The sequence below is a fragment of the Dufourea novaeangliae genome, unplaced genomic scaffold (assembly GCF_001272555.1).
Source record: "Dufourea novaeangliae isolate 0120121106 unplaced genomic scaffold, ASM127255v1 scaffold299, whole genome shotgun sequence".
Taxonomy (NCBI): Eukaryota; Metazoa; Arthropoda; class Insecta; order Hymenoptera; family Halictidae; genus Dufourea; species Dufourea novaeangliae.
The window spans coordinates 2,013,157-2,038,730 of record NW_015374192.1 but is presented as its reverse complement, the minus strand read 5'-3'; the positions used below and the strand labels follow the sequence as shown (position 1 = coordinate 2,038,730).

Genomic DNA, 25,574 nt, shown 5'->3' with positions numbered 1-25,574 from the left:
CAATTCTTGATTCTGATCTCCGTGTGTATTTAGTACTGTATGGGAGTTCCTTTGTTCGATGGATTTTACTATTATTAATAATGACGTATAAGAATAATAATGACGCGTCGCTTAGAAGGTACAAGGAGGGGAACGTGGTTCGAATGAATGACACACCTCGTTAGAGAAAAATAAAGGAAGCTTTATTCTTTACATACCATAGCAGGCGATACGAGTCGACAGCGCGTCAAGGTCCCCGTGGACGCGTTCGGCCGTACGGTGACATTGCCGCGCTTGTCGACGGATACAAACGAATACCGGGAGGAAGATCGGGGAGACGTTGGGGTCAGGATATACGGCGAGTCGATAGTGGGTCCTTTCCGGGGTCGTATTATACACGCACACTCGTCTCTCTCGTCGCTGTCTCTGTCCGCGAACGCGTCAGCACCGTTCTCCGGGTCGCGTGGTCACGCCAGGATCGACGCGAGTTTGTGGAGGTTCATGATGGTCGTCGCGTCGCCCGGCTGCAGTCTCAACGCCTCGCTGTACGCGGCCGCCGCCTGTTTGTATTTCCCGTTCAGGTGCAGAATCGCGCCGAGGTTCGTGTGGCTGCGCGCCTCGTTCGGCCTCAGGCTGGCCGCGTGACGGTACCAGATCTCCGCGTCATCCAACCGGTCCGCCTGACGCAACGCCGACGCCGCGGCCATCGACAGCTCGTAATCGGAACGGGACAGTTCCGCCGCACGTAGCTGCTCCTCCGCCGCCTCGGACAGACGACCTTGCGACGTCAGGAACAGTCCTGAAAGCAACAGGGGACACGTCCAGTTCTGTGAAAATGTTATTTTGTTGGAAGCTACAAAAATATTGTGATAAGTAAAACAGTTTTTCAAGGACATAGTTTCAAAAATTCCAAGGTTGTTGATGTTTTTTTGAACGGAATAACGTATTAGAAGTTGATGAACATCACTTTGAGAATTTATTACAATAAATTTTCTGCAAATCAAACGCAAGTGAGATACTCAAGGTGCTCATGTTAGGTGGGACAACTTGTATAGGGCGATAATAAATATGTGGGACACTTTCTCAGGGGGGATTCTACATGCAAAATTAAGACGAGAATCACTAGTTATCACTAGTTATTACTTCGGTATCATTAGTCTTACTTCGTTATCACTAAGAGTGCCCTGGGACCCATCCGCGCCGGGCCTTACCGGGGCGCGCTGACTTGCAGACAATACAGCCATAAACCCTACCGCTGGGAGACTCGAAATTTCGTCGCGTTCAAGTCGCACCATGACCACGTGCGCGATATTTTTCTCGCGTCCGCTTCGCCCTGAAGGAGAGGTTTTCCACCTCCACGTCACTTGGAAAAACCGAGGAATTTGCCTTCCCCTTCAGGGCATAACCAATAAGGAGGCGAATTTTGGTTACGCCTTCAGTGAACTTGGAGGAAGCGCGACGTCACACGAAACTCGACAGTCACTCGCAAACACTCGTATCGACAAGAGTCACACGGACTCAATTCATTCGAAAACATTCACTCGACAACATTCACCTCACGATTCGTCAGCTCCACCGGTCGAGCAATTATATTAGTTACTCTCACTTAAAGAATATTGAAACAGTTACCTAATATTAATTTGGTGGACAACAGTCGCAATTGTACGCGTACCACGACGGTCGAGCCTGGAATTTACAACTCCAAGCGGATTCGAAAGAGAATCCACGCGGACGGACGCGACACTATACTACCAAGAATCTACACTGCGAAAGTGTCCCACATTTTTATTAACACCATGTATAGACTCGTCGTCGAGTAGACTCTCGAATAGAGGGCCCTCTTGATACCGCGACGGCACGCGGGGCTCTCGTATCGTTCCATTTAAGCGCCTCCGAAAGATAATTTTTTAATTAAACCACTTCACTTTGTAGGGATTGAAATCATTAACCTCTCGAGAACGAAACAGTGTAAAGTCAACCGCTTACTGTAAACGTTGAATCGGTTTCATGAACCACATACCGGATAGGAAACTTGAGGTTCTGCTTTGATATTTTGTTAGATAAAATTACATAAGCGTTATCTAATTGATGTGATTATTAGACGATTATCATTTGATAATATTGTTATTCATAGCGCTCAAAACCCTTTGCACTCAGCAGCTTTGCATTCGTTTCGAACATGACAGACGCAATGAAAACTGATATATGTATAAATAAGGCATACATATATTAGAAATATAACTGTTTTATATAAATGTTGAATATATTTTCATACTATACAAAAAACTTAATACTGAATTTATGTAATATATGGGAATTGATTACAAATACGTACTTCCAATCCCCAGAAAAATCCTAGATTTGCTGTGCGAAACCGAATAGCGAGTGAGAGTTGCCTATCGAGTGCAAAGGGTTAACACGACACAATTAATGGCAGTTGATTCGGTTTTTATTTATCTAAATTCGTCTATAAAACTGCGACTTTGTCCAAACATATACAGTCTATTAATTAAAATTCTTTTTCTTCCTCTCTTCCACTTACAGGATTTATACATTCGACATTGTCAAATTATTCGATACAGTGTCCAGCATACCTCTGTTCTCGTATTAACCGATAACAAAACATATAGATCCTAATATCGAGCTTGTTTTCCCCGACGAATATCTACGATTCCCATAAACGAAATGCCGTAAAAATTTCGCCAGCGCCGCGTCGAGGATGGCAACCATAAATCTCCACGTGATATATAACGCGACCTTCCGCGGGGGCCACTGCCTAATGACGCGTGCCGCTAAGAGAGATAAACCGCGCCATTTTTTGCCACCCCACCGAAAAATAGTACTCGACCGTGACTTTCTCTCTCCCTCTCTCTTTCTCTCTCATTCCCTCGTTTTTTTTTTCATCAAGTAAATTAATCCCGGCCACAAAGAATCGGCTGACTGATGCCGTACACGGCCTCCCCTGCGTTTGGCGCCCCTGCAAAAGGTCGGCACGGACATTCCAACGAGTAGAAAAAAAAACGATGGTAAAAGGGTGCGGGCATACAGGTCGAGGCTTCGAAAAGGTTGTCCCTTGGTGGGGAAAAAGCGCGAAGAACAAACAGCGAACGAGTTGGAATCGAGACACGCTTTTCTGGAATTTCAATACCCGTCGATTTTACTCCGCGTCTGATGGCTGCCATTTTCCTTTTCCCCTGCGGTCCCTCTATCTTTTCCCGATTAGCCCGTTCCATCCTTCCCGCCACCGTCCACCCACCACTCTCTCGGCATCCACTCTCATCCCTTAAGAAAATATTACAAGGGTATTTACGATTGCCCCCACGGATCGACGATCCTCTTTCCTTTTGTTATTAAACGACCCTCGAAAAATCTGGAGTGTGTCTCTCCCGGTTCTTCCTTCGTCCGTTTCCCTACCTCGTTCCAATACCACCGGCGGAATGTCTAATGTCCCCGCGACCGTGTACTAAGTTTCCAAGTGAAGAGGAGGGGAGGAAACAATTATACCGCTGTTACAATGGACCGAACGATGAATCGTTCGACGGCCACTCCAATTTGCTCGGTAACAGCGAGAAGCACCCTTAAGAGGTCGTATTTCATTGCTTTAATAATGAACGAGGCCCTCTTATCGTTTCGCGAACGGTTGTAGGCATGGAGAGACAGAGAGAGAGAGAGTGAGAAAGACAGAGAGAAAGACAGAGATAGAGAGATAGAGAATCGAAATGGGTAGGAGGAATTGTATAAATTCGAATCTCGTATTCATCGTTCGATCATCGGAACGATTCTTTCTCTCCTATTCCCCACTTCTGTTTCCTGATTCGTGACCGCAATTAGAGAAGCTGCCAGTTTCACCTACCGTAATGATGGTGCACGCTCGAATCGTCCGGCGCCAGTCTACGGGCTCTCAGGAACCATCTCTCGGCCTCCAGCACGCGGCTCGACTGCGGAAGACAATTATAAACGGGACTTTAACGATTAGAGATTCCTTAACTCGGTTAACGCTCGCATCCCGACCGCGATTTTTAACTTCGCTTTTTTTGTTTACACGATTTTTTCGTACTAATTACTTCAGAACTTCTTGCTGTATGGTGAGTTACACATCTTATGTGAGACGAGTTTACTATTTCACTTTTAATTCAATAAGATACTTTAAAAAGAGAAAGAAACTTCTATTTTTTTTTTTGTTGTCTTTACGAATTACTTCATGAAATTTCATTTTGCATTAGAATCCATAGTCTACAATCACTCACAAATTTTTCCACGGAAGCCGGACGCATTTATTTGACCAAATTATTTATCAAATTGCAAAGTTTTCTTCGAAGTTCAGAGAAATTGATCAGAAAATAATGATGGAACTATAGATAATGAGGACACATAAATAGGTATTGCATGAACATTTGTATTTAGTTCGAAAATATATGAACGAACGTGTGAACCACTATACTAACAATTCACATAACATTTGTACGATATTTCTGCACACAGTGACCATTTTCACATTCCCATCGTTCGAATATCTCGTTCGCCACGAACAGTCTCGCGCGACATATTAAATTATACGCCTCGTTTCAATAAAATAAAGCCTTCCCGTCTCCAAATCGTGTTTCGTGTCGGGAAATTTATCAACGGGGGTCGCGTCGTCGTATCCTCGGGGCGACGGCGTACTCGAATTTATTTCAACGTGATTGGGATCGCGATACGTCGTCTCCGAGGCGCGGTCTCCCGTCACGAACGTGAAAGAGGATAGTCTAGACTTCGTTCCACCCACTAGCGTCTCGATGGTAGTGGGTAGCAAAAAAAAAAAGATGGTATAGAACGAGCATGAATAGAATTTCGATACCGGTTCCCCGATAAAAACTCGCGACGAGTTTACCGATCGAAACGCAGAATTCATTTGCGCGGCAACACCGACGACATTTATCGGTCAAACGTTCAATTACGACCCCGGGATCATCGTTTATACCGGTATCGACTTTTCATCGACCCTTCCTCCATTCGACGCGTGATGCGCATTGCGATTCACGCGCGCGTATTCTATGGCAAGGACTTCCTGAAGCATACGCTTGCAAAAAAAGGGGATAAATTCGTCGTTCACGCGAAAATGGTATTGAACAAATTAAGACGGACGTGTTCGAGGTCACCGGCCGCCTGGAATCTCCCAAAAATCGAACGGAATTATTTGCTCGAGAGAGAAATTCTGCTTGGATTCGAGTATAACGGTTGGAAGAAAAAGTATTACTGAAAAATTTGTCCTCTCACAGATGGACAAAATTACGGAAAACTGAATAGAATCTATAATTAATCGTGCAACGTGTGCTGCCCAGTCGATTGCTCGGTAACGAATGATTTTAGAACAGACGGTAATTGGGAACGAGCGACGAGTACCAGTGTCAAATTAGCAATTTAACAATATCATTCCGCTAGACAGGTCGCCTGGTATGATCAGCAGTACAGAGTGGAAATTACCGGCGGTAATTAAACCGACCCGATACAGGTGAGTGTGTAAAAAATGAACGAAAGCGGCGCGTGTGTATCTCATCGAGGGGAGGCGACGGAAAAAAGGGGGTTGCAATCAATAGTCGTATCCGTGTGCGTAAACATAGCTCTTTTTCGGTATCCGACCGCCACGTTGCGTCGCTAATTGATCGCAAAATATTGGCGCTCGAGCTCGCGAAAGGAAGGTGCGATGCCCCCACCGTGTCGGTTCGTTTGTGGAAATTTTACAGGTAGGGGTAGGAGGGCATTACGGGGTAGCCAGGTAAGATGGGGTATCGTACACACCTAAACTCTAACTGAAAGATGCTAGATATTTCGGCGCACAAGTTCTTAATTGTTCTAACTGCATTTTTAAAAAACATTATGTTTTTTGTCTTAATGGTGGTACCTCCAAATTCTAACCACACTTAAAAATTTGTTTTATTATCTCACTACTTTCCTGTTTCTATAATATTAATGTTAGTAGATTTTGAACTCAGTTTTCCCAATTTAGAAACTAGTTGAGACAGAATAATTAAGAACTAGAGCGACGATGTGACGAATACACCAATAGAAAACTATTATATTATAACTAGACTGCAGATTTTTGTGCAAAATAATATTTTCTAAAGTAATTTACAAAGATTACAGTAAATGTAGAATGTTTCGCCTGTTATTATATTTCACAGAGCTCTATTGGCTTTAAAGGCATAAAATCCGCAGTCTAGTTATAACAATTAGGTCGCTGGCAAACAATGAGTGGAGCATCACGCGTCTTTTGTTCATACTTTTCAAAATCAGTGAAACTGTTTGCGTGCTACGTTGATTTCATTTTGTAGATTTTTTTTTAGCTACCCTATCGTGCCCCCACTTCTACGTGGAAACACCAAACGGCGTTCCGAATCTCTCTCTCCCTCTATCTCTCTTTCTCTCTATCACGGCTCAGCGAGCGTGATCATCGGTCATGTTTGATATGTTTTCAGGAGAAATACCGGTTTCCGATCAAGAATCGGCCGGTCCAGGGAATCTATAAATTTGGAAAAAATCGAATTTTGGGTTTTAGATTTATAGCTATGAATATGGAAAAAATCGATATGTGGGTTTTATATTTATAGCTAGAAATTTGAAAAAGAAATTGATTTTTGGGTTTTAATAGTTTCTTACAGGACATCATTTTAGAAATGTCGTGTGAAAGTTTCAATTTCATCCGACCAAAATTGGCGGAGTTCCACACTTTTAAATGATCACTTTCGAATACAATGACACATGTTTAAAAAGGTCTTCGAGTTTTTTAAAAATAAATTCCGAAAGTACATGTCTTTTTTAGCTCGCAGGTAGGCATAAATAACCCCTTAACTGCAGCGCGCACAACGCCTGTTTCCCGTCGGCGGTTCCCTTTAAGTGATGTGGGTCAGCCGATTCCCTGGCCTACCACCCCCTTCGAGTTCGAGCCGCTGCACCGAAATAGTAATACTAACTACTTACGTGCCGAGTCGAAGGTTTGCTAAGTGATGTGGGTTCGATTGTACGTGTTTGGATTCTGTGAGAGGTCGTGGAATCCTGGATTAACGGTTAACGTTGTCATACGCGCGGTTTCATATTCGAGAGAAGAGAAAAGTCCCGTCGTCGCGTAGCTTTCTCGTCTTGGTGGTGTCCCCGATTTTTCAGCTCCCGTGGCCACGCGATTGAATTTCTCCGTAATTCCCCTCTCCCTACCCTATTGTTCGTGATTTTTCGTTGGATCGTACGGAAGAGTTTCTCTCGATATTCCCCGAAATTTTTGGAGGGATGACATAAAACGGAAGTTGGCTGGGGGACGTCGCGTCGAGGATAATGCTTGGATACTCTTCTTTCAGAGGTGTTCGCGTTCTAGGGGTGATATGGCGATCGGGAACTCCAGAGATACTCCGTGGCGTTCCATTTTTGAAACCCCCTCCCTTCGTCCCCCATCTCCCTGTCGCGTTATCTTGACTCGTGGCTGGGTTTACGGAGAATTTCGCGTCGAACGGCATCGGTCGGTCCGCGGCTGAACTTCGGAAACTGTATCCGCGCGCTGATGAAAGAGAACCGATCGAAAACTAGTAACTACTTACGTTTCGGGCCAAAAGTTTCCCGTAAGTGATGTGGGCCGGCACGTGGTCAGGCTGGCTGGCCAAACTCGCCTGGAACCACCTTTCCGCCTCCGCGTACTGTTGCAGCCTCGACAGAGTTTCCCCGAGCAGATTGTAAACGCTCTGTAAAACAAGGTCAATGGACAGAGCTTTCGTGGTTCTCATCTTCGCCTCCCTGCACCCCTTTCTAAAGGGACAACGGAAACGTGGACGAGTGTCGCGAGGCTTTGTCTGACCACTGGCATTGGTATGCACTGAATTTGAATGTATTCCTAGTGGAAAGAAGTTTAACACGGCGATAGAGCATGGAATTCTGAAGCCATTGATATTTGTTTTAGCCGCATACGGCCACTAGTTTATGAAATATTTAATGTCCACTGCTGAGGAACCTTCGAACACTCATCCAAAATTTACTGTATAATTAAAAGTAACAGTTTCAATCCAGTTCAAATTGACCTGAACAGTGCACAGGGGTTAAAGAATACAGACACAGAATCTTATTTAAATCTACTTCCCCTTACCTCATTTCCTATTCATCCACAAAGTCCGCCCCTCCCCCGAATTAACAATACACCATTCAAAAACAGACATTTCATTTCCCCGTGTCAAAAGAAGCCACAGCAAGAGACTCCGAATTCTCTCGACGAATATTAAAATGCAAATGACTCTACACCATCCACCTTCCTCCACCAGTCATCCCAAAGAAACTTCCAGAGAACTTGCTCAAAAATGAATATCAAAACGACAAACGTAAAGACTCGGATCGTTTACCTAACGACCGGACGCGTAATTAATACACGGTCGTATCGATAAATCGGTGACGAGGGAAGTAATCGGACCGGGGGGTGGTTAGGGGAAACAGGTTGGCTGGATCAGTTTCGAAAGTTTTCTGATTTTCAGGACCGACGGCTGCTTCTAATGGCCGACGAAACTCCGTTGGGATCTCACGAACGCGCTCGCGCATTACCTACGGGGACACGTACGTACGAAAGTGGGGTTGCAAAAGAGACAGAGAGAGAGAGAGAGAGAGAAAGCGAACGCGCGTAGACGGGAACAAGATGAGAACACAAACGACTGTCGAGCGTTACGGAACGACTAACACCGAAAAGCTTCTTTCCGAGGGTGCACGCGCGCGCGCGTCCCAGCGAGCCACTTGGCCTCCGAGTTGTAGGCTAAAACTTTTATGATTTTGTTCGTGCCGGGTGCGCGCGGTCCGGAAAGGAGCGAAGTAGAGGAAAGTAAAACGAGAGAACGGGACCACGGGGCCAGAGTAGAAGGGAATGGCCGGGAAGAAGTCTTTCTCGCGGGCGGAGAAGACAAATGGCGGCGGGGAGGGGGGAAGGGAGAGCGTAGGGGTAGGGAGCTTCGAATATCCGACTGACTCGTCGCCGACCCGATTGCCCTGTGATTCCGATGGATCTTGCTTCCACGGGAATACTTTCCGTACCCAATCGTCCTGTAATCTGTAGCAGCTCGCGAGGAATCGAGAGATTCATAAGAATTCGATCGACGACCTTCATGTTTCTCGATGATTTATTGTTCCAGACCAGTTCCACGTACAGTGTGGTATTTTATAAATCTACCTAAACTAAATTCATGGAGCACCACCGATAGATTTTAGACAAATACGTTCGGAACAATTGTAGTAGGTATTCTGCCCTCTTTATCTTGCATTGTCCTGACATATTCAGACATCTGAGAATAATGAGAAAATAATTCCTTTACTTATTGTTGAAATTTTAAACAAGTATAATTTATCTAAACAGAAATGCCTTATTCTAAACCTTCGGCCAATACCATAATAAATCACAAAAAAAGGGTTTATATACTATTTCAAAACTAAGAAAGGGTTAATATACTATTTGCAATTTTTCCGCCGATTCTTCAATAGTTACCGACGAATTTTGCTCAGTCGTAACCCGTCGAATGTCTTCGTCCAGTTCTACAGAGTCCCTCGACACGAGTGTTCTCGTTAAGACCTGCTTGAAATTTCTTGAACCTCCCTTAGCACTGATTTACTCTAACAATCTCACTAACAAGTAAGAAAGTAAAACACGAAAAAATATCGTTTGAAAATCTCATTGGTTTTTGTCACATGTTCTATTAACTACCATATTTATTTAAAAGACTGACCAGATAAATTTGAATTTCGGACCATTGGGCGTTCCTGAAAAAATAGTTTCTACGCACAGTTAATTGTTTGTGACTCCCACCAACGATATTTCCGCCCCAGGGAACGATTTCCCTAGAATTCCTGAAAACATCCGTGTTTTTTAAGAAGCGACTCCACCTTAGGAAGCTTTCTCTGGCCCGTGTACCAGTACGGTGGTCGCGATCGCGCTCGAAAAGGTGAAAGCAATTCTGCCGGCGAGAGTGGCCGCGTCGTCAAAAGAATACGGGGGCGTTTTTCGCGAAGTGTATAGCAGCTACGGGACCGCCCGCGCATTGTTTCGCGTCATTATTCTCTTGAACCAGTTTCCACGGGACATTACCAGTAGCCGAGATGAAACGACTGTGTGTGCGGTCGATTCGTTCTTTCTCTCTCTTTTTCGTTCGTCTCGACGTTTCTTTTCGAAACGCTCGTAAATTCCGTGTCTCCTGTGAAACATCCTCGAATAAAAAAAAAAATCGTCGACGTTGAAGGAAAATGTGTGGGGGAAAGTTTCCCGATTCTTTCAGTGAAATAGTAAATGAGGCTACGCTGAATAATTTCCCCGTCGAAGAGGATCCCGCGACCGCAGCATCCTTGAAAAATTTAAGGACAAGCCAGCATGGCTGGGCTGAAACCGCGCGCTAATGCGCTCGAGAAACGTAAATACAGGACGAAAGAATGCGCTTCGGGGAAAGTTCGAGCAGCCTTCAACCACCCTCCCCCCGAACGGCGAGAGGTTTCGAAGCTCCATTGTGGCCGAGTCATTATTCACTTGGACCAGTTTTCGAGAGTATTACCGGCCGGCGGCGCTTTCAGTCGTTGAGATACTGGTCTCCCTACAGCTCCGCGATATGCATGTCTTTTACATGCTCGACGTCATCGAAGCTGCTCGGATCTTATTGTTCCCGCAAAATCGCGCCGAAGACCGCTCAAATGGCGACTCTACGATTCGATCTTCCTCGAGTTTTCCTCTTGTTTTTGAAGGGCTTCTGTTGGGAGGATCGCGTTTGTGGGACTTTATTATTGATTTGGTAGTTTGCGTCTTGTGGGTTTATGCAGGGGAGGAATCATGGTTTAGGGAGGAAGCGTGAGTTTAATCCTCGTGGTTACTGCTCGATGAACTGTTGCGTTGCTATTCCTTGAATTAACCATCCAGCTGCGGGTGATGTGGAAATCGAGTTTAATGTATTTTGCCCATTTCCCTGGACGACACGAATATCGTGTCGTTTCGAATTCAATTTGTCTATTTTATTTGTTTTATTTATTCATTTATAGTTTATTCGGTGTGGTCGTATTAACTGTAAAATCATTAGCGATAACTTCGACAATATTCACCTGAACCAGTGCACTAACCAATACATTGGCTAACATGTAAAAAGATCTGTTTCTATCAAATTTCCTGAGGGATTACCGTGTAAGGAGTCGATTGTACGGACTATTAAAAGCTCCATTGTTCGTATTCGCTTGATAAGAGCGCTTTATCATGTCATAAACTGCGCACTTTGGCCGATCATTTGCCACAAACCTTGCCTCCGGTCTGCAGAAAACTACCATCACGGTTCTAAACGGATTTACACTCGGCAGAATATATATTCCGATATTCAAAGGTGAACGCATTCAACCGCGAAGCACACCAAACAGTTAAACAACAGAACATAACGTCGAAAAGCGTGCCTTATTGTAACATAATGCACGCCCGTCTGGTTGTGTTAACATGTCGAGTTTGTTATACCCGTGTACAGACGCATCATTATAACTCGACGGTGCACCATACCACCCTCTCACCCCGTTTCGAGTGGCTCTTACGATATTAATTTATCGCAGGAGCAGCCGCGCGTAGCCGGGTGAAGCATCCTGGATTCGCAACTCCGCAACGGTACGCGGCTCGACAACTTTCGTGTTTCGTTTGTGCTTGCCAAACAATTCGAGGATAGTTTGGTCTGTTGCGGAATTTTTCTCATCCACTTAATTACAGATCGCGCGGTCGAGCCTTGAGCACAACAGGCCGGAGGGAAAACGTAATCATCTAATGTATTACAAATTATAAGTACTTTGTGTTATTGTAATAGAGTGTATAATTATAGGTTTTTCTTTTGGAAGCATTTGTTATTCAGCTACTTGGTTAAGCTGTCTCTGGGATCCTGAAATTTGGGGAATTTCCTGTATTTAAACTGGTACAGTCTATATGTTTCTTTTCTGATTTGATATGGTCCTCAACTACTTGTCTAACCATGTGCGTACATTCACTACTTGTCTGACCATGCACGTACCTTTACTACTTGTCTAGATTGGAACGAACATTAACTACTGGCCTGTTCAGGATAGATATTACCTCGCTAACTGCATTTGGCCACTAGAATGGACGCCTACTTTATCACTTTAGGGGTATGGAACATTTCTTGGCGATCGGCAGTACGAACCTTTTGTAACAGACGTCCAAATATTCGAAAAACGGTGTTAGTGTGACTTCTAGTTCGTTATTATTATCGAGAAAAAATTAATTTCCGCCTGCTTGTAATTTCTAGAAATTAATCTACGAAAGCTTGATCAAATGTCCGCATTCTATTTCTAAATACAGCAGTGTAGAAAGATCTGTCGATGAGCATATTCTTTGAACCAACGAAAAATGCAAGCTTCGGGGGGATTATTAGGCGCTCAAATTACTTTTTAAGAATACCGTCGGCTCGATCTTATACGCAAGGCTCTTGTTCCTACGTTTTCTCAAGTTCGCATTCGGTAACGCAATTCCGTCGAAAATATGGGAGGAGGGGTGGGGGGATGAAGTTATAGGCGGAGAATGCACAAAGAGTCGGTTTCTCGAGTGGTGCGTCGTTCGACGTCCATTGTTCCCTCGAGTGGGCCGTTTCTTTCGCGAAAAAATTACGCTGGTTACGTGTTCGCGTAAAAATCCGAGGATTCAGGACCGGTCTAACAAGGAATTCAGACCGGCTACGATTCAGGCCGAATCGTGGAAGCTGGTAGTTTACGAGACGAGAGTTCTGCTCGTTCCGTCCCTTCTCTTCTTCTTTTTTTTTTTAATTTTATTTTCATCGCGTAACTTCGCGATACCGAACGAAAGGAGCGCCTCGACGGCCGTACGACTCGGATGAATGGTTAATCAAGCTCGAAACCTGATTTACCGAGCTCCCCGGGAAATTGACAGAATGTTCCCGACGAAATTTTCGGATTCGTCGAATCGACGACGCGTCGAGTGTCTCGATTAACGTTCCCGTCGTTGAATAATTAATCAAACGCGACGTCGGTCCCGATGAACCGAATGAACGAACGGTACTCGTGACGCACTGTCGGTCGCGGAAGTCTGTTAAAATTTGTTGGAAAACTGACGGGTTTGGTTACTCGAGCTTCTGGGAAAAGAAGTTTCTTCGAACGACGGTGGAAACTTTGCCAGGGACTTTCTCCGTGTCCCTTGACTTTTAAGTGTTCTGGAGGCGATCTGTCGTGTTATCGATGATGTCTGACAATTCTCGATTAATCGGTCTTTGAATGTTTTAAACGAAAGGTGGAGAAACTTTACAACTTTCGCTGTGAATTTGAGGATATTGACGATGGTTCGGTAATTGGTATTCGAGGTTACTGAGGATCCAGTGAAGGTTATGTAATGTTTAATTAAGAGGAGTTTGTATCCCTTCGAATAAAATTATTTCAAACTGTGAAATGGTTTGTTCTTAGGAAATGGGAAATACACAGGCAGTAGACCTAAAATTTAATTGCATTGGATACTAAAAACAAGCATTTATAAAACATAATACTAATTGAAATGTAATCTTCATTTCAGGTCATACAGACATGACGAGAACAACAGGGTGAATAATCTACGGCCCAGTTTACTTACGTATAATTACTAAAATCATTTAATCTGATTACAGACATTTTTAAACAGCTAAGAGAATACCTTCAATACACTCAGCTACGAATAACGGACCACTTCACCGGTGCATCAAGAAAAATGACCCTTTCAGGTTGCATCTCCATAAGAATCACCTTTTTTGCCCTCCGCAAGTTCCAAACCACCTCTCTTGCATACTTAGAAAAGCAACCGCCTAATTTGCATTTCCCCCGCATCCAGAATCTCTATATTCCACAAACGTCCAATTCACTAATTTAAAAAAAACAATCCACCAGGTTGCATTTCGTCGCAATCATCACAGCTCACTTCTGGGGTGTACCACGTACAGTAACTCTTCGATGAGTGTTCGAAGGCTCCTCGGCAACTGACAAGGAGAGTCTAACGCTGACTTTTTAATGAGGTTTAGCACAATGATAGAGCTTGATATTCTGAATCCAATGATATTTCTTTCAACCGTATATGACCATTAATTTATAAAATATATTTAACGTTTAGTACCGAGGAGCCTTCTGACACTGATCGATGATTTGCTGTATTCCGAACCATTCCGCGATTGTCCCAATTACACGACGAAACCTTCCAGGCTCGAATTCGCGGTCCTGCACTTCCTCCACATCCGTTCTTCCGCCACCCCTTTCTCGACGATGGTCCAGCAGCCTCGCATAGGAAGAGGTGGGTGGTGGCCGGGCTGGATGTCCGCGAAGCGAACCGTGAATTATTGGCCCTATCGATAGGCGGTGCCAGCTGGCAGAAGTTCGACCGCGGAAACCGGTGGCTCGGTTAATTCGACGATAATTGCGTTCGAAGGGTTTCGTGGCGGGCGCTCCCTCCCCTCCCCCTGCCCACAGATCCTGGCAATTGCCGTCGTCGAAATGCAGGAGGGCGCGCGAACGCTTCCGTGAGCCCGGGGCGTCACGTTGTCATTGTCGTCATTGTCGTCGTCGTCGCCCGGCCGCTGCAATCGAGAAACGCAAAACCAGGGGAGGGGGTGGATGGGCTGGAAGGGGTGCAAACAATTAGGGCGGTAAGTCGAGCGGGCCAATTAGGTGAGTGACGATGTTCGAGCGTCGAAAGGAGAGACACGCCGATAGGCAAGAGGACTAATCGTCGAGAATAATTGGATTAAATTGCGGGCTCGCATTTCGTACGCTCGAAATCTGGTCTTATCTTCGATTTATACCTTCGACAGAGCTATACCGAACTGACGTTGGAGAGACACGAGATTCGATTACTTATTGGAATATCCTTTGGTAGGGATTCGATCTGGTCTTGGGGCTAAGCGGTAGCTTCTTTGGGATTTGTAAGGATTGTTGGTTTAACCCTTTGACTGTGAATGGCGTAAGAATGTTTTAAGAAATTATTGTTAATTATCAAACCTATTCGTTTTTAGTTTTTAATACCTCTTGGTTGACTTACATTTTAATAAGAAATTTGGTCTCACGTAGTCACCGCCTCGACGACAAGTAAGTAATTTAATTGTTAACAAGAAAGTAATAGGCAGTATACTTCCTGATTAAAATATTGCTGCATGGGTCGTTTTACGTTTGAATTTATATTCCGACGATTCCACGAAGCATCGTTCGATCGACTCTCGGCAGGAAGAAAACGAGCGAAAGCCAATTAGGCGCTCACAGAATCATGCCCATTACTCGTCCACGATCACATTACCAATCCCCAAGTAGACCACCATGGAACACAGAACATTCTTTATTGAAGACTTTATGTCTTCGATACACAATCCCGTTTCGCATGCGAAATATCCCTTTACATCTAAAAGCATTCTCCTCTCCAAAGGATCAAGTTCCTTCTATTATAAAGTTTCTACCGTCTCCACCGTAGCAGGATGCATCAACCGTCGAATAAATTGTGCAAGACACGAAGGAACAGAAAGGAACAGAAGACACTTCCAATCCTCTCCTCCCACATTAAACGGAGGAGACAAAACCCAAACGTTCCAAACTTTTCAATGCTCATTGGACATTAATTCGAAAAGCAGCAAACTTCGAGCGTACTCGCTGATTATTGGTAGCCAACGCTACCGCGGGCATTCACCTGCAGAGTTTAATTGGTCGGGCTTTTTCGTTAATATCTCGTTAACAAAGCCTCGTACAACTTTTTCGCTAAGGAAAAAGTTGTTTCAAATCACCCCAGGAACCCCTCATTTCTGTATATGCAACGATAAAATATACAGGACTTGATGGCTTTTCAACGAATTCCATTTAACCGCTGCCCCAGGTCGCCAGTTTGGCCGGCGAATGCAACGGGGCGTCGCGATTTACAACGCGAACGTCGACTCGCATAAATATTCAGACCGCGGGGCCCACCGCCGGATTAAGATATATTCCCGCCACGTATGCAGGTAACGACGCGTGCATGCTGTCGGGTCGATCGGACGGACGAAATAATTCCCTTTTTTCCCATTTTTTTTTTTTTCATTTTTTCCTTTCCTTTCTTTCGTATCCAGCGATCTGCGTTAGTCCGCTGGTTTAATCGGGGGGCCCCGTCGCTCTGGAAAGCTTTGTGACCGGCTCTCCTCGCGCTCCGCTTTAATCCCGCGCGGATTGCTAGTTCTCGTCGCGAGTTTTGGTACACCGCGGCCATTTGGCAAAACTCGACGGAAACTGCGGTCCGGTTAATTGCACAATTATTACAGCGGCCGTGCCTGTCCGACCCGCGCCAGCCGAGAACACCCGGGCACGTCCGGTTAACGACACTTCTTGGTAATGAATCGACCCGTCTGGGAACTTCGTGATCGCCGCACCGCGTTATCCAGGAGACATTACCTCGTAGCGGGAGCGAAAAATCGTCGTTAGATGCATTAGGAACGGAGGATTAGAACCACGTTTAGTCGGAACCGCGTGTCGACAGATGAACGGAGTATGGGTAATGGAGGTCGGTGGTCTTATCTTGAATTGAACAGAGGGAAGAACAAACTTGTGATCGAACAAAAATGCAGTAATTTCAATAATCACTTTTGCTAGTATTTGTTCATTTGTAACATGGTAAGAAAACATTGAACATAATATATCCAGAAGTACTAAACAATAAAAATTTAATACAGTTCTTCAATGATATTAGTTTTTTTCATATTTATTACGACTGTATTTCTATATTTTAAGTTACATTTTTTTAGAATTTTTAAGTTTTCTACTTGGTTAGAATAAATTTTCTAACGCGTTCTTTCACAGTTCCTTTATTTTATACGCTCTTTTTTACATGTTTTTTTATACGGTATGTATCCACCGTGTAAGAAGAGACCCAGGTGTAAATTCTTTCAATTATTTAGTCTCTGCATAGTCCGTCAAGGATATCCTTTCAGAGTTATTAGTATGACGCGCATAAAGTGTCGTAGATATACATATAGTTTCTAAAGGAAGGAGGATCTTTTGCCAGAATTCATGATTGATTTTTCTGTATATACTTCAGTAATACGCTTTCAGGTTGAAATGCACTTTTCGTCCTTCCATCTTCATCTTTGATATATACGAAGGTTCGCATTACCGGCTTCTACTTTAACGTCTTCTCGAGTTTTATCGTATTAACTGTAAATATCTTTTGTAAAAGGACGTGCTTTTCGCCTTAATGTAGCGCAGGGAAATATAGAATAAATATGATCGAAGTTATATTACCGCAAGAATTAGGTTTCATTCTTTACGATTGAATACATTAACATGTACCGACTTTTGGAACGAAGTTCATTGCGTTGTACAAGCTAAAGTAATATTTCAAAACAAAAGTGTTAAATTTTTGTATTAATAGAATAATTAAAATAAACTATTCTTCATTTTACACACCAAGTTACTACAAACATTACACGGACAGTCTTGAAAACACGTCTCTCTTGCAAAGTCGTACGCATGATCGTTTTGCTCGCTTTTTCCCCAGGTGTCTGTTGGCGTGTAAAAACTCCACGGAACGTCGCCGACGGGCTCGTATGGTAATTCGCGAATTAATTCCGCAGCCGAGTTGCATTAAATTCGCGTTAGTTAGCCGCCTGCGCGCTCTCTCTCTTTATTTCTCTCTCACGCTCGACTAGAATAAACAATATCCGCGGAAAGGGAAAATTGATCAAACTGCAGGAACTGTACGAAACTTTCGGAAAATTATTTCGAATTCGCCACCACCGCTCGGGTCCGTATTAAATTTACATTAGATAAACACGCCGTGGTCCGACGCGGGTTGGGTCGACGCAAACACGAACGCAGCGTCGCGTTCGAAAATAGTTTCGTGTGCAGCCGCTTCAATTTGGTTAGAATGATTTGAAATTTACCCCGCTGTTGAATCGATTTCGAACGCTCAAGATATCGACCTCGATGAAAAGCATTATCCGACCTTGTCTTTCTCTCTCCAAGTTTCCTATTCGTCATCGAATCCTCTCCGTCTTCGATACCCAGGATAATCTCAAATCGTTTCGATCCTGGAGACACGGATCCCTGCGGGGCCTTGCCTAGATCTCGCGGCACCAACAAGCAGACGGTTAATTAGAAGCTCGAATGGATTAATTTCTGTCGGAAATCCGATTGACGTCTCCGCGATATCCCTTCGAGCTTTAATTCGTCCTACGTTTCCTACTCGTTCCGTAGTACGGTCGCGTTCTAGAGAACTGGGAATCCCTCCCGCGGGTGAATGGAAATTCGTCTTGACGATCTACGCGGAGGGATTCTGCATTTTGCCCTCCTGTGAATCGTGTCGGAACGTTCTTTGGCGGTGAGTAGAATACGCTTGGTGTACCAGTGAGTGGAGAAGAGGCTGCCCATCATGGAGTCGATTGTATTAAGGATCGTCTTGATGCAATTCGTAATTACATTTTTGGGGAACTTGAAATGAATTCTTTTCTGACTTATGAATATTCATCATCAATGAAAAACCCCGACCAATCAGAACGCGAGACTGCCGACCGAGCTCTGATTAGTCGGGGTTTTTCATGAATATCTCGTTAACAAAGACTCAGATAAAATTTTGACTATGGAAAAACTTGTTCCAAATCACCTCACGAGTGACCCATTTCCGGGACAATACTTTTGTTACACCCTGTATGGTAAGCAGTTTTCATTACTTCATAGTAGCATAAGAGTCGTCCATCCAATTTTAACATCCTCCAAACAATATTTATTGCAGACTTTTAGCAATTTCCTAATGCCTTGTAACATTTCCTGCGTATACGATAACTGCTTCAATATTTCTGAGCGGAAGAAGAATGCAATTAATTCTCCCAATTTACCACGATTTGTCGGTTATGTTGACAGACTCAAAACTTCGAAGATCATTGCAACCATTGTCTATTTATGTCAGATCGCAACTATTCCTAGTCCTTTCCAAAGAATCACCAAAAATTATCTAGAACGACGATTCGAGTATCAAGCGACGAATATTTTCTTGGAAGCATCGAGGCCGCATTACCGTCCGCGGATCTGTAATGTCTTCGTCAGGGACTCGGGCACAAAACCACCGAGAAGCTTTTAAATTACAAGCGAACGGGGCTCTAGCCACGCTCCCAACCGCCCGAGAGATCCTCCTAGCCCGTCCCCACCCCCCAGCCCTCGCTCGTCGGTTTTTGTGTGCAATTTTAATTTTAACGCGAGCCATTCCCCGGCAGCTCGCTCGCCATCGTACCGGCGCACTTTAATCTTCCAGAAGAACGTCCATTGTGAACGTTCATCTCGCTCCCACCTTCGCTCGTGTTCTTCCTCGTTTTGTCACAGTCCCCCCACCCTCACGGAACTTTGCGTGTACATCGGCCTTTGCGCGGAATCAAGAGAGAGAACGACAAGTAAGAGAAACAAGGAGGGGTTGGAGGGGTGAGTTTCCGCGGGTATGCCACTCGGCCGAATTAAACACTTTTGCTTTCCACGTGTCCATTCCTTTGTCCCAAACAGTGTGTCCTTTTCTGGTCGTGTTGGTTCGTTCGAATACACTCGGCCCTGTATTTTGCCTTTCTCGAATCGTTCGCGAAAATCTGGAGACGGTGGAACACCTTGTTAGAACACGGCAAGCATTCAGAGACTAGGGTCGAAGTTGATGTTAATTCTGTGGTCACATCATTTTGTTCGATTACTACCCCTTTGCGTAGTTACCTGAACATTTCCTTACGACGCCACGTTCACACATTCAACATTCGTGGATCACTCGCGATAGTGTTAGACTCGCGACTGGGTGTTTTTAAGTAATGAAATCGTCCGGGAGGCGACGCCCTTTCCCGATGGAGAGACGCCTTGTTACGATGGACTCGGTTCTCTTGCGAATTCCGAGGTGAAATTCCAGGGTGAATATAAAATGGGACTCGCGTGAACAATTGGTTCGAGGATGGTGATTGGGTGTGGATTATTTTTGGGTTCGTTTAGCAAGTAAGTAGTCGGACTGGGGTTTCTAGTTCTATGTCCTAACCCTTTCGCACCGGTGGACGAGATATCTCGCCACGTGATTTTTTTCATGATATGCTTTCACGAGATCGTCCAAAGCATATCATGAACGAAATCACGTAGCGAGATATCTCGTCCACCGATGCGAAGGGGTTAATATATGAACTGGTTGTGGAGGGTACCGGGGCATTGCGCTTGATTGTTAGGAAGCTAGTTAGGTATAGGCTACGGGGAACAATTTCCTGAGGCAATCTTACAGTTATTGCTGTTGAGGCTTTCGGGTGTAAGCACACATTTTATAGTCAGCTCGGAAAATTAGGAAATTTCCCGAAGGAAACAACACACATAAGGTGTAGTGACACTTCCCTCTCTAGACCTACCACAACCAGACAATTTTCAATCCTGTAGGGGATAATGGGATACGGTTGGTTTCTTAAAATATTCGATTAGTGGTTCAAAAAAACTATTAGTATACATTAATATAGGTCTATTTATATAGAGTAATATTAAATATATAAAGGAATTAAGATAAAACGAAATCGATTTCTCAGCAACAGAATGACACATAAAACACTTAAAGGGTTAATTAGAATGCCGAATGATTTACGTCCAATGATAAATGTCCTGTTAGTTTCAAACGAACAATCCGTAAGACCTTTAGTTTCCGAAATCAAAGGGGAAAACAAATGGAGGCAATTTTCGCTCGCCATTCGCAGCCATAGAGACCGAGCGAAGATTCGAACTCTCATCAGTCATATTTCCCCCCCGGATAGCAAGGGGTCCCGTAGATTCATCGATCCGCGGGGCCGTCTGATTAAGACCGTCCGTATCTACTGCGACGGTAATTCGACCCGCAGCCGGTCCCTGGGAAAAACTTACCGTGTTCGACCTTCCCCCCCCCTTTCGTGGACCCTCTATTCTCGCCTAACCCCACGACGAAAAATCTCCGAAAGTTTGCGCCATGTGCTATCGAAAGCTCGCGGCGGCAGCCGGCACCGTTGTCGACGAGAAAAAAAAACGAAATTCGAAAGAAGTGTGGGCAGCGTGACGTTGTCAGGCAACCGTGCACCATCTTGTGGATTAGTTCAGCCCTCCTCTTCACCCACCTCACTCGAACGACACAGAAATAATCGCGCGTCGTTTCATACCCCCCCAGAAGGACATTCTCCTGGACGGTAAAACTATAATTTCGTTCCCTGTGTTCTCGTCCCTCGTGTCCCATCGGTCCACGATTTTCGCGAAACTGAAAACAATTCCGGGACGATTCAATTTCCTGCCCTCGCAATTGAGCGAATAGAGGGGTTGGGGGTGGACGGAAGATAAAAATCATCCCACCGATGTGACCGGAGGAAATTTAATTTCACGGGAACGATGTTCAAAGTATCGCTAGATACTTAAGATTGTGACCTGGCCAGGTGTACACGGAGCAAGGATCGAGACGACGTACTACGGTCGCTTCTTCGATAACGAGATCACGCGGTTCGTTCGTCGATCTGGTGGAAACGATGCTCGTCTCGTGGACGTCGAATGATAGGTGTTTATAGTGAGCAGATAGAGGGTGAAGCACATAAAACAGGCCACCTGAATATCTGGATTGTTACTGGTGATAGAAGAAAATGTGTCAGATCGAATCTGCATGGTATCGAGGAGCACATAATTTCACGTGAATAATTTTTTGCTAGGTGGACGCGTAGAGGTCACATGAAGGTCAAGTTAGTCTTTTAAAAATAGGAAGACGTGTTACTAATTCCAATCACAGTTCATTTTTCTATGGAAGAATCACAGGATAGGAAAAGAGTTCAGGTCTATGACGAAGTATAGAGCGAGCGGAATATGTACAAAATTATATTATACAATCAGAAGATTATTTTATGATTGTAGAATACTTTGTTGTAAAAGTGAAATATATAATACGTGTTATAAATAGAACATCTTTCTATTCGCGTAAACCGCGAACAAATCCTGAAGGATACGATAAAGAACTAAACTTCCTCGTTCTTCTATAAAATTACCTTCTCTTCTCCACAGAATCGTGATCGACGATGCACGTAAGTCCCTCTAAAACCTCCTACACCACCACCAACTATAATAATCCATCCTCCGTCAATCTTGAAGGCACAAACATCCTCAATGATCCACGTTTAACCGGTAAGAATTCACATCGAGAGGCAAACCACGGACAAAATAATACCCTTCCCCGATTCCAAACGGAATCGTTCGCCCACCCATGCATTTTCTCCATCCACCCCCTCCTTACCTCCCCCTCTGGTATTCGAGGGCCTCTCGAAAAACTGGGATTCGTTATTGATTTCTCGTCAAGCGAAAAGCGGTCGAGCGAGGCGGAGGGATCGCGCGCTGCGACTCGTCGAACCGTAGACAGATCGGCCTAGGCCAGTAGTACGCTTGAGGATTTCGGAACGCGTGAAAATGGCCTCGTGGAGAAAGGAGGGAGGGGGATGACCGCCTCTTAGGGGTGGTCCGAAGGTTGCCCCGGGACCGTAGAAATTTAGTTCTCGAAACGAGGGTCTAATCGCTGCCGCGATATCTCTCGGGACTTTACGACGTCGTCCACGTGCACACACATACATAAACACACACAGGTTCACACATATAAACACACACAAATCCACACATAGATATACAAACACACATGAACGTTTCGGTGTGCGCACAAAGACCAAGGAACAGAAACAGTCGCGTGAAAACGGAGGACACGAACGTCCCGTGGAAGTGTGTGTGTGTGTGTGTGTTTGTGTGCGCCAAGGATAAAACATCACCGGCAAGATTACACCGGAGTTTCGCCAGTTTCCGATGTTTTATCGCGATGACCCAAGGGGGTCGCGCGTCGCACCGACAGAGGGTGCGGAGGGATAGAGAGAAAGAGGCCGGCCTGACCGCCAGCGCGGAAAATCGGACGAAACTTTGGAATAATACGCCAAGGAAGCACCCCCTACCCCTCTTGGTCCTCCTCCTCTCGAGCAGACTGCGGAAGAAAACGGCTATCGAGGACTGTCCCCGTGGTTCCTCGACGCGTTCCACTACTGGAATTTCATACCCGTCGAGTTGACGACTTCTCGGCCCAAATGGAAGTTCTCTGGGCGTCGTGGTACGCGGGAATCTTTTTGCGAAGGCGTGTCGCGTGATCGGAACGGCGCACTAGATTCTGTCAATACTAACGGGTTTTATGAATGCTGAGGGCTGTTGTTTTTTTTCACGTGTTCATACACAACTAAAGACTGTAGATTACGTTTATGATACAGAGCATCGCAAAAAAAAGCGATTTTTGAATTTTTGTGCTGTTACACGTAACATTTGTACAATTAATTAAGGTATTTTATTGGAATGTTATGTTCGTTGCATGTGAAATATTGTAATATGATATATGTTGCAGAGTTTCGATGTCATTTCGATAGAGTAGTAAATCATTGTAATGATGAAATCTGATTTATGAGGTTCTGGGTAAATTCTGTCTATCGGTTTTTTTCTGGTACACATGCTGCACGTTGTTGCCCGCTAGTCAGTTTGGCAGGCGCTGAGTTGCCCATCACTGATCTATCACGTGCGAGACATGTCGTTCCCAAGCAAACCATTTAAATGCAACGATTCATCGTGAAACGTTAATAATTCCAAACGTTCCTCGTTTCATCCACGTTTCATCGTTTCTCAAACAGACCCGAACAAAATGACTTCCTTTCCAATTCCCTCCATATCTTCACGGGCGAATCGAAGCAAGTCGCGCCGCGAGAGTGAAATTTCGCCGTTCAGAATCCGTTATCGAGATTCGCGATACGCGGGCAAATAAAAAGCCTGCACGATCCGAAGAAGAGCCCGGGTCGATTGGAGTGGGAAGGGAAATTCAAAGAAACTCCGTTGAACTAATACCGACGGGCGGGGTCGAAGTTTCGTTTCGGAGTCCGCTAGAATTTTTATTAAAGCGGAAAAGTATTTACGGCGGCGAGTTGCCCGAGGAAAAAAACGAGGCAAGGATATCAGGGAGGGGGAGGGGGGCGGGGCAATAGAATGTTTATTGCGTCTAGTTTTGCGTCATAAAGCTAACGAGGGGAAAGAAAAACAACGAATCCGACCGGTAGTTAAAAGTTCCGTCCCGAGGCGAAGGGTCTTCGCGTCTCGGCGAACTTTCTCCTTCGGTGTACACACTTAAACGGCTCGCGCTCTCGTTAAGTCATCAAATTGTTATTAAACTCTTGCTCGATCGGCGGTCCTCGTGTTTTAGGAAACACTACCCTCCTTCCCTTGTCGATCGAATATCCATTATAATTGAATCAAGAGTGATTCTACGCACCTCTCTCGTGTCTGTTGAATCATGAATAAAACTGTTATCAATGAACTGCCTAATGTCAATGATTTGCTAATTGTCCCCCCAAAATATTCAAATTGCCCTTCGATGGGGCGTACACCCCGCGTTGAAAAATACTGATTTACACGGTCGAAGTCCTGAAATCGCTACGTTTCGGTGTCGTCATCGCAGCCGAAAAAACCCGTCGTCATGGGGACTCCTTAGTAATCCCAGAAGAGGATCTAGATTGGCCCCAGTGAGTACATAAGTTTCCGGGGTCATGCTATCTGTGGCTGGCAGACAATTTTTTTCTTCTCTGCCGCGCCGTTTATCCGCCGTTATCCGATCCGGGGCGGACGTTTTAATCAGACTCGCGAAATTAACGCAACCGAAGTAATTATCAGCGGCGCTCGTAAATCATCCGCGCCGCCAGAAAGCGGAGGAGAAAAGTAACGGGGCGAGCTCGCGAGGATCGTAGATGAATCTGGGTCGCGGGAGGAGGATACTTCTCGCTGGCGACGAAGCTGAATCGCTGAGACGTTGATCGATCAAAGTTAATGCACGAATATGCCAGAATCACGAGGAACGACGAAGACCTTTTCGGACCAGAGCCATTAAGGGTCGGTTAATTATACGATTCCGAAGAGTCCTCGGAAAGAGAATGGAAGCGTTCTTCGAACGGAAATTCTTCAGTCTCGTAAAATGGTTTTGGCGACTCGTACTCTCTTTCCTCTGGTGGAGGAGTTCTTCGAAAGGGAAAAAGTAACGCGACTTCGATGATTTAGTTGATCCTAGAAACTAAGTGTCAAGGGGGTTACGAAAAGTAAATTATGTGGGAAATGCTTCGTTGAAATTTCAGAAAACTTAACGTTATGAGTGCCTGGTTCTGTTACAAAATTAACCAAGGAAACCTATTCAATTTGGTAAACACCAGAAGAAATCGTAGTTCTATTTATTGAAAAATAGCTTTATTTCAATATCGACAGTTTTGACATTTGTGAACTGTATATCTTTACTATTTCATTCTACTGATCTATCTGACGAAACAGTCATATTCAAGTAATTAGTTAGAATACTAACTACTAGTAATTACTCGTAGAAATAGTAATACCTAACCTTATTTTACTCACTGAATATTACTCCATTTCAATCATTTCGAGAAGATTTAACGATTACATTAAAAGTTTCCAAATCATTCGTGACGCCGTTCGTCTCCCCTCTGTGCCGCAATATGAATTCTGAATGTCTACAGAAGAGGCCGTTTCATCATTTTCATCGAGGTATCTCATTTACGTCGCTTTGTTCTAGTTCAGTCACCGCGACGGAGTGTTTCGCT

At 44.6% G+C, this 25,574-nt stretch overlaps 1 protein-coding gene across 1 annotated transcript in view; it reads right to left on the bottom strand.

Annotated features, from left to right (window-relative positions):
* Positions 1-301: 301 nt before the first annotated feature.
* Positions 302-25,574, bottom strand: part of LOC107192207 (transmembrane and TPR repeat-containing protein CG4341-like) — a 229,964-nt gene continuing 204,691 nt past the window's right edge. Inside the window, exons 8-10 of the mRNA XM_015581417.1 lie at positions 7,545-7,685; positions 3,833-3,917; positions 302-778 (exon numbers count right to left, since the gene is read on the bottom strand). Coding sequence (XP_015436903.1) covers positions 447-778; positions 3,833-3,917; positions 7,545-7,685 — 558 coding nt within the window. The 3' untranslated portion in view covers positions 302-446. The remainder of the gene's footprint in view (positions 779-3,832; positions 3,918-7,544; positions 7,686-25,574) is intronic.